Here is a 10,193-nt window from a genome sequence, read left to right on the forward strand (position 1 = left end):
GTGGGTCAGATATTTTTGCAACCAACTCCATTTCGTGGGGATGAGCAGTGTTGATGTAGCCTCCATAGTCCCAGGATATTGATGGAAGTGTGTTGCTGGAGTGGGACTAAGGACTGTATGACCAGGAAGCCATCCTCTCCTGATGGCTCTGAAAGTGGCAGCCACTTTGAATTTCTATGTGATTTGCACCTTGCAGGGAGTGACAGGTGACCTGTGTGGGATCTCTCAGTCGTGCACCCACAAATGTATCAGGACAGTGACTGATGCCATCCAGTGAGATCAACAAGCTCATCTCGTTCCCCTATGATGAGTTTAGAGCTGCAGCAAGGCACTAAGATTTGGAAACATAGGTGGCTTCCCCCAAGTGCTGGACATAATTTGCTGAGGGCCATCTCACAGCACTACAGAAATCATTATTTGGAAAGACTTCCACTTCATTGTTCAGGTGGTTTGAGAGGATTAGTACCATTTCCTCAAGGTGTGTGGCCATGGCAACCTTTTAAAGATGGTAGAGATGCCAGGGATGCTCTGCTGAGTGACGAGTTGGTCCGGGAACAGCAGCTAGTAGAATGGGACTAGAATCAGACAAAAACCTCACTACAGGGGCAGTGTAGGTATTTAGGTGAATTTGCTGAGATGCGCTGGAGAGAAGATTTATGTGCAACTTGACGAAATTGACACCTAGCCAAAAAACTGTATGTTTCAGCCCTTTGTATTTTATTTGCAGTGTTTTTGTTCACAGGATGTGGGTGTTGCTGGTTATGCCAGAATTTATTAATCATCCTTAACTGCCCGAAGAAAATGGGGTGTGTTGCCTTTGTGAACCGCTCCAGTCCTTGGAGTGTAAGTACACCCACAGTATCCTAAAGAAATAATTGACTTTTAAATCCTTCTGCTTTGGGGATGAAATGCAGGTTTTGACATCTTGGAAATATGTAAAGTCACCGTACAAATCATCTGAAGGTTATGCATATAAAACATCAGAATTCACCAATTCATAGTCCACTAATTCAAAACAATCACTCTTGTGTTTCAGTCTTGCGCCCCACCTTAAATTAGTTGCTTCCTCCAGTGTAACAACTTAGCCTCTTCCAATCTTACATCGTGAATGCTCCCATTTGTTCATCCCACTTCCTATCAGACTCTTAAGTTCCTCTACTACTGTTTCCCTCTTCGTTTAAGACTCTCCTTTAAAGTAGTCTTTTTGGTCAACCTTTTGGTCGCTTTTGTGTTATCTTCATCTGATTAAGCTTAAGGGAGTAGCAAGGGCGGGTCAGTTTCTGGAAAGAAACAGGATGACTTTGGTCTTGCCAATATTTAGTTGAAAACCTGAGTCATATTACAAACTTGTTAAATAGCACCATGGTAGCAGTCATGTGGACAGAGTAAAGCAGCATTATGACACTTGTTTGCAGACACTGTTTTGCAGAGTCAATGTATATACTAGGAACAGTAGTTGGTCACATTTGGAAATTTGGGCAAACCAGAAATGTGCATGGGAGAAAATTCCAAAGCAAGCAAGTGATTTGTAAGCAGCATTAGAATAAATGGGAAGGGAACCACCATAAAAAGTGGCACCTGTATGGCAGATGGTACAGTGATGAGCATTGCTGCCTTCCATGCAGTTGACCCAGGTTTGAATTCCGGTTATCACAAACTATGATTAGTGGGCTCTTGTCCCTCCCTCTGAGCCAGGAGGTTTGGGTTCAAGCCCCACCTGCTCCAGAGATTGTAATAACTGGAGCATCGGAGGCTGAGGGGTGACCTTATAGAGGTTTACAAAATTATGAGGGGCATGGATAGGGTAAATAGGCAAAGTCTTTCCCCTGGGGTCGGGGACTCCAGAACTAGAGGGCATAGACTTATGGTGAGAGGGGAAAAATATAAAAGAGACCTAAGGGGCAACGTTTTCACACAGAGGGTGGTACGGGTATGGAATGAGCTGCCAGAGAAAGTGGTGGAGGCTGGTACAATTGCAACATTTAAAAGTCATTTGGATGGATATATGAATAGGAAGGGTTTGGAGGATATGGGCCGGGTGTTGGCAGGAGTGACTAGATTGGGTTGGGATATCTGGTCGGTATGAACGGGTTGGACCGAAGGGTCTGTTTCCATGCTGTACATCTCTATGACTCTATGATAGGTCGATTAGAAAATATCTAAAAGATGGCCTCACTGAGTTGGGCTATGCAAACATTGGCATGAAGGAGATGGGGTGGTTGACTCTATCAAAGGTCACACTGCAGTTTAGATGATTGAAGCTACACAGGGTATCATTAGCCTTCTCGATAAGGATGGTTTCAGAATTGTGGACACGATGGATAATACATTTAAGGTAGAGCAGTTGAACTAGGAGAAACAGCAATGGCACATTCAAAGATGTTAAAAGATTAGAAATGGACACCTTTTGGAGAGGGAGCTGAGTGGACCTATTTCAGAGTGAGTAGTAGCTGGGTTAGGAGGCAGAACAAGGACTGAATTTCACACTGTGCTTAAAATGCAAATTTTAAAAATCAAGAGTACATTATTAATTTGGTAAACAGATAACTAGATCCACCTATAATACCAGAGATCCACTTTGCATGTCACTTGGGTAGAACAAGTTAACAATTGAATTCTGTGGAATAATGAAATTCAAATGCATTAATGCGCTATTAATAAAAGTACATTGGGCTGGGTGTAACACGCTGCTGCCTTAATGACTGTGCTCAAGTAGGCCAAATGTTACTGGATGGGTAAAAGCTGTTTTTTGATCATGTTGAACCATAGCATGAAATATAACAGCATTAAAACATCTATAATCTTATGGCAGGCAGCATTGCCAAAACAGTGACAAAGTAAGTTTGAAATGTAGTTAATAACACGTGGCAAAAGAGCATCTGCTATGAAAACAATTAGCAGAAATATTTTATTTGTTCGCACAAGCTGCAGGGACTCTTATTGCTTCACAGATATAATTCAAGAAATGGTTACCTAATTCGAAGGACTAATAACTTGGGGTTAGTGAACTTTTTAATCCTTTTACAGTTTTGCAGATGTGCCAATGGACTTTGGAATTCCATTCTGTTGGAGGGTACATTCATTTTCAACAGCAAGAAGGGTCCACTGAAGTCACTGTCATTACACATGAGCATATCGAGAAGTTCCACTTTTATAATAGGAGATTTGGTGTCATTGATGTGTAAGAAATTACAGCCAAATTTTAATTCAAAAATGGGCAAACAGTTCTGGAGAATAGTGATCAATGTGAATAATCAGCCATTCAAGAAGTAGTTAGTTCACCAACATGCTATGAAGATTTAATTCAACTGTTCTTTAAGCACCCAATAAGGAAATTTTAGCAACTATTTTCACAAAAAGGTCAGAAAATGTCATGCTATAAATAATTAATGCAGCTCTCACGTACAGGTAGTTATGGTATAAAGTGAGTTTTGGCAGGGTGATTTGGTGATAATGTTGCTGACGAGAATGCTTACCTCTTCGCAATAGTGCAATTCCAGTAGCGATTGTTTTGCATGCTTAGTTTTGTACAAATGCTGATATCAGCGTTGAAGTCTCCATGCCATTCTGTGTATGTGCCGATGTCAGCTGCTGTCAGAGCATATGAGAGGGACAGTAGTATACATTGAGCAGCTTCACCTCAAAAATTAAATTAATGACTGTTCATTGATCTTCCTCTGAGACAAGAATATTCTTGTATAATTGCTGTATAATTCCTGCAAGACTGCATTACCCGTATACACACCATTTGTCTTTCTAATTTGTTCTTGTACCTGCACATCACACAATCTAAACCAATCCCCAAGAAACAGTCAGAAGACAATTAACCACAGCCATCCATTTCTGCAATTACAACTGCACCTGAAGGTGGTGATGATGATGACCTTCTATCCCTGCATTAACAATATGTTTTCAATGTAATGTGTTAAATTTATTTTTGTTTCACTAATAAATATGATTTAAACCTTCATTCAGGCCATGCAATACTTTATGTTAGGCTTTGTGGGTGATTTTTGAGTGATCATGATATTTTTTGCAAGTCTGCCTCTAACCCCACTTTTCCCATAGGCCCCACTATTTTCTCTTAAGCTAGAAAGCAATACAGCATTATCGGAGAACTATCTGCAGTGGCAAGCATTGATTTTTAACAGGGGGCTCATCAGGATCCACATGAAAAGATGAAACAGGAAGGCCAGTCCATTTTATTATCGTTACCTCATTAAGAAAGTTACATTTAGAATAAACAATCACCTTGCTGTAGCTCACTCTGCTACAAGTAGGCTAATTCAGAAGGGGCCACAAAACCTGGGAAATATTCTTCCACATTATGGTAAGGAGCAGGAGTCTTCCACAAAAACAAAGAATTAACCTGAACACTTAATTTCAGGATGCATTCTTCTCTTAGGTGACTGATAAAATACTATCATACTGCTTTATATATCTTTGGACTCCAATTTGCATAAATTCCTGAAGCTTTTTTCTGATGCTATCCCAGTCACCCATGAAATGATGTTCCTTTATTGTTAATAATGTCATAGATCAACTACATGCTCAAGGACATTCCCCAGGATAAGAAAATGAGTCGGCTGCATAAAAGCTGTAAAACAACCAATGTATCTAGCTACACATTGTTTTCATTCATGTATGTAATGGGCCTGATAGATGTATAAATGGCAGAAAGCAGGTAATGTCATCACCTTAATAAGAATCAATTACCACTTAAGCTAAGATGAAAGCAAAAGATATTAAAAAAACTCAGGTCTAGCAACATACATGGAGAGAGGAACACAGATATGACCAATGACCTATTATCTATGTTTTTCATTCATGCCTTTGTTTTTCATAGAATCAGTGATTCAGGCCATCAGAACCTATGTCCATAGATATTTCCTGGCATCCTAAGCGTTTATAGCATTGCTTGTTTCTACTTTAGATTTCCAGTGTCTACAAGTTTCTTTGTATTGTACTCTCGTTTGTTTTCCTGCACATTATTAGAGTCATAGAGATATACAGCCTCGAAACAGACCTATCGGTCGAACTCATCCATGCCGACAGACATCCTAACCTAACCTAGTTCCAATGTCAGCACTTGGCCCATACCCACTAAACCCTTCCTATTCATATACTCATCCAGATGCCTTTTAAATGTAACTGTACCAGCCTCCACCACTTCCTCTGGCAGCTCATTCCAAACACACACACCACCCCCTGTGTGAAAAAGTTACCCCTTAGGTCCCTTTCAAATCTTTCTCCTCTCACCCTAAAGCTATGTCCTCTAGTTCTGGACTCCCCTACCTCAGGGAAAAGATCTTGTCTATTTATCCTAACCATGCCCTTCATGACTTTATAAACCTCTAGGTCACGCCTCAGCCTCTGACGCTCCAGGGAAAACAGCCCCACCCTGTAGCTCAAATCCAATCTTCAAATATAAAATGCTGAGAATCTGCTGTGAGATAGTTCTTAAAAAAAACTAACATTGAAGCTTTATTTTATAGTTTCATGTTTGAAAGGAGTGCAACTATCCATGTATTGGGCTGTAATTTTAATTCACTAATGCACAAGGATCAGTCTTAGACCCTCAGTTGTTTACTATCTATAGAATAGACTTGAAGGATGCAGCAGAGTGTAATGTATCCAAATTTTGCTGATACAAAAATATAGGTGAGGGGCAGGTTGTGTTGAGGGCATAAGGTATCTGAAAGGGGATCTACTTTAGTAGAAAAAAATTAAAGGCAGACTATTGTTCAAACAGAGAGAGACTCCCAAAAGAAAACACAGTGCAGAGGGATCTGGGTGTTCTTGTACATGAAGCACAAAGGTTAGCATGCAGGTGCAGCACATAATTTTGAAGCCAAATGAAATTTTGTCCATTATTGCTAAGGGATTAGAGTTTAAAAATAGGGAAGTCTTTTTACAATTGCGCAGGGTGTTGGTGAGGCTATATACAGAGTGTTGTGTAAAGTTTTGCATCCGATATTTAAGAAATAGACAAAGTCTTTTCCCTGGGATCCGGGAGTCCAGAACTAGAGGGCATAGGTTTAGGGTGAAAGGGGAAAGATATAAAAGAGACCTAAGGGGCAACTTTTTCACGCAGAGGGTGGTACGTGTATGGAATGAGCTGCCAGAGGATGTGGTGGACGCTGGTACAATTGCAACATTAAGAGGCATTTGGATGGGTATATGAATTGGAAGGGTTTGGAGGGATATGGGCCAGGTGCTGGCAGGTGCGATTAGATTGGGTTGGGATATCTGGTTGGCATGGACAGGTTGGACCGAAGGATCTGTTTCTATGCTGTACATCTCTATGACTCTATGATAAATTGGCATTAAGGAAGGTTCAAAAGAGATTCAGTAGGCTGATTCCTTGGGTGAGGGGTTGATTTTTCAAGAATGACTGAACAAATTAGACTTTTCTTCGTTAAGAGTTTAGAAGAATGAGGGGTGACCTTATTAAAACATACAAGATTCTGAGGGTGGTGAGAATGTATTTCCACTAGTGGGGGAAATCTCAAACTGGAGAATAAGGGGACACTCATTTAAAGCTGAGATGCAAAGGAATTTCTTCTCAGAAGTGAGTGAATGTTTGAGTTCTCTATTCCAGAGAGTTGAGGACGCTCGAGCACTGAAAGTATGTAAAGAGGAGTTGGATGGACTTTTGAAATATTAAAGAGTTTAGGGCGATGCTGAACAAGCATGAAAGAGAAGTTGAGACAAGTAGTAGAACAGCTAAAATACTTTAAATGAATGGGAGGGTTGATGGGTTGAATGGCCAATTGCTCCTATTTCTTAAGTTCTTATGCATGTTTTCAAAATGGTTTTAATAGATATTAAAAATTAATATATTTACTCTCCAACTGAAAATCTGAATCATTACATTTGCAAATATTAAACAGAAATGTACAGTTGATTTAGTGCATTTTCAAAATGGCATGGTGACACTGATTTGTACAAGATTAACATTTATTGATTTCTTGAGGTATAGCATCAGCTTTTCCTGTTGAGAAACCACCAAACATATAAGCATCTTTATCATAGATGTTGGTGTACATATTATAGAAAGGAAATGCAGCATTGAGGTAATGAATATTATACATGGATACTTCTACAATATAATCTTACTTAAATTCACACTAGATTACATTTTGACCTTTATCCAAAATAGACCAGTTAAATAAAAATGTTTCATTTCAAGTCAAAGTCACTATACAAATCAAAATACAGAAACACAGGGCAACCCTTTTCCCCTCTCTGTCTCCCTGATTTGGTAAAGAAGTTTCATTGTGATTTTTAAATTTATACAACATAGAGATTACATGCGGATGGTGTCGGCAGATTGAGTTAAGTATGGATTGTGTAATAAGTGCAATTTTTCACATCAACCATTAATAAATGCCATAAATGTCAGTATTTCATTAAAATATATAAAATACTTTAAAACTTTTACTCTGGGGAAGAAACATACAATGCATGTTAACATACATCTATTGGGAAAATAATTCAAAATTGAAAATATAATTAAATATTTTTACAGGACATTCTCTGTATTTGGTTAAGATTTTTGATTAAGACAGGCTTATAGAATGTGTACACAGTTATGTAAAAAAAATAATTTTCCTTATACTCCCATGATTACGATTACTGCAGCATAAGCTCATTGTTTAATCTGCATGTTACAAGATAATGTGCTAGAACCATGCTGAGATATTACAGAAGGAGCCTTTGTATTATGCAACATGCAGAAGAATGATGTCTTTCAGAAAGATTGTTCAAAAAAGGCATATCTCTTAAAAGCATTTTTACCATGTTTTACACAAAGATACACACAATATAAACAAGCTATTGCTGGTAAAAGGCTTCTTCAGAATGTGTCACAAATGCAAAGCGTATGTACACACCAAGTGCTGATAAACTCAAATAAGTAGGGTGAAATTTGGATGTTCAGAAATATCTCCTTGGGGAATGTTAATAAAGTCAGTGTGAAAGATTTTGTTTTCATTCATTCATGGGATGAGGGCATCACTGGCTTGGCCAGCATTTATTGCCCTAATTTCCCAGAGGGCAGTTGAAAGTCAACCACATTGCTTGAGTCTGGAGTCGCATAGGCTAGATAAGAATGGCAGTTTCCTCCCCTAAAGGACATTAGTGAACCAGATGGGTTTTTCTAACAATTCGCAATGGATTCATGGTTACCATTAGACTCTTAATTCCAGATAGTTATAAATTCAAATTCTACCATCTGCTGTGACAGGATTCCAACCCAGGTCCCCAGAACATTACCCGGGTCTCTACGTTAACAATCCAGTGATAATACCACTTGGCCACTGCCTCTCCTCATTCTCTGACATTAATTAGGTGATACCTACAATATTTGGAGTCCGTGGAAAATCGTTTTGGTTCAAAAAGAGCAGATCTTCATTTAGTTGTTGGAGGGTATACCACAGTTATTGGTTGCTTTGTACCAGGCCGGATAGTGAAGGTCCGCCCATAAGATTGTGGATGTTGTGCATTCTGAGAGCTGGAAAAGAGTAGGAAGATTCATAAAAGTTGTTTTACTTTGTAAATGTAACAATTTAAAACCACAAGATAACTACAAACTCAGTAATATTCTGAGATCAAATTCCCAGTTAATAGCAATGCTTTACTACTGCCTAATCTGTGCTCACTGACCTCACTTCCCTTCAATACCAAGAAGTCGTGGAATCATAGAATCTTTACAGTGCAGAAAGAGGTCATTCAGCCCATTGAGTCTGTACCAACCCTCCAGAAAGCATCTCATCCAGACCCACCACCTCCCCTGCATTCAATTCTGCTGTAAGTTCAGTGGTTCTGACTGAATATTGAACTACTATAAACCGATCAATAATGCAACAATACATCAATAATGCAACAATACAAAACTTGAAGTAAATATTTCATTTGATTTACCTGTTGTATAATATTATTTACTTTTCTAAAATTCTAGATAATTTTAGACAACAAATATCATTGCAGGTGTAAGATAGAACATTTAAATTATATATATAATGTTTTAATATATAATATTAAAAATCACGCAGCACCAGTTTATAGTACTATAACCTGGTGTTGTGTGATTTTTAACTTTGTCCACCCCAGTCCAACACCGGCTCCTCCAAACTATTAATATATAATTCAAAGTTTGTGAGAAGATTTATAGCTTGGGTGCTCGTTGTTGTGGTTCTGTTCGCCGAGCTGGGAATTTGTGTTGCAGACGTTTCGTCCCCTGTCTAGGTGACATCCTCAGTGCTTGGGAGCCTCCTGTGAAGCACTTCTGTGATCTTTCCTCCGGAATTTGTAGTGATTTGAATCTGCCGCTTCCGGTTGTCAGTTCCAGCTGGCAGTTGCAGTGGTCGGTATATTGGGTCCAGATTGATGTGCTGATTGATTGAATCTGTGGTTGAGTACCATGCCTCTAGGAATTCCCTGGCTGTTCTCTGTTTGGCTTGTCCTATAATAGTAGTGTTGTCCCAGTCGAATTCATGTTGCTTGTCATCTGGGTGTGTGGCTACTAAGGATAGCTGGTCGTGTCGTTTCGTGGCTAGTTGGTGTTCATGGATGCAGATCATTAGCTGTCTTCCTGTTTGTCCCATGTAGTGTTTTGTACAGTCCTTGCATGGGATTTTGTACACTACATTGGTTTTGCTCATGCTGGGTATCAGGTCCTTCGTTCTGGTGAGTTGTCTTAGAGTAGCTGTTGGTTTGTGTGCTGTTGTGAGTCCTAGTGATCGCAGTATTCTGGCTGTCAGTTCGGAAATGCTCTTGATGTATGGTAGTGTGGCTAGTCCTTTGGGTTGTGGCATGTCCTCGTTCCGTTGTCTTTCCCTTAGGCATCTGTTGATGAAATTGCGGGGGTATCCGTTTTTGGCGAATACATTGTAATGTAAGAAATAGGGAACACACACTAGAACATCAATGCCACACTCACAGGAATCCGATTCACTAGAGAGGAAGAAAAGGACAACCAACTCCCATTCCTAGACGTGATGGTATAGAGAACACCGAACAGAGAATTCACCACAAAGGTATACAGGAAAGCCACACACACAGACCAAGTCCTAAACTATGAAAGCAACCATCCCAACACACACAAAAGAAGTTGCATCAAGACACAGTTCAAAAGTTGCCACAACACACTGCAGTACACCAGAACTGCAAAAAGAGGAAGAAGAACACCT

General features: G+C 39.5%; 1 protein-coding gene across 3 annotated transcripts in view; it reads right to left on the reverse strand.

Moving 5' to 3' along the window:
* Positions 1 to 8,244: 8,244 nt before the first annotated feature.
* LOC122563152 (RNA-binding protein 33-like) overlaps positions 8,245 to 10,193 on the reverse strand; it is a 61,063-nt gene continuing 59,114 nt past the window's right edge. For all 3 annotated transcript variants that reach the window (XM_043716621.1, XM_043716623.1, XM_043716622.1), the window contains one exon: positions 8,245 to 8,515. In XM_043716621.1, the coding sequence (XP_043572556.1) occupies positions 8,413 to 8,515 (103 nt within the window). In that variant the 3' untranslated portion in view covers positions 8,245 to 8,412. The remainder of the gene's footprint in view (positions 8,516 to 10,193) is intronic.

Source organism: Chiloscyllium plagiosum, chromosome 26, assembly GCF_004010195.1.
Source record: "Chiloscyllium plagiosum isolate BGI_BamShark_2017 chromosome 26, ASM401019v2, whole genome shotgun sequence".
In the NCBI taxonomy this organism is placed as follows: Eukaryota; Metazoa; Chordata; class Chondrichthyes; order Orectolobiformes; family Hemiscylliidae; genus Chiloscyllium; species Chiloscyllium plagiosum.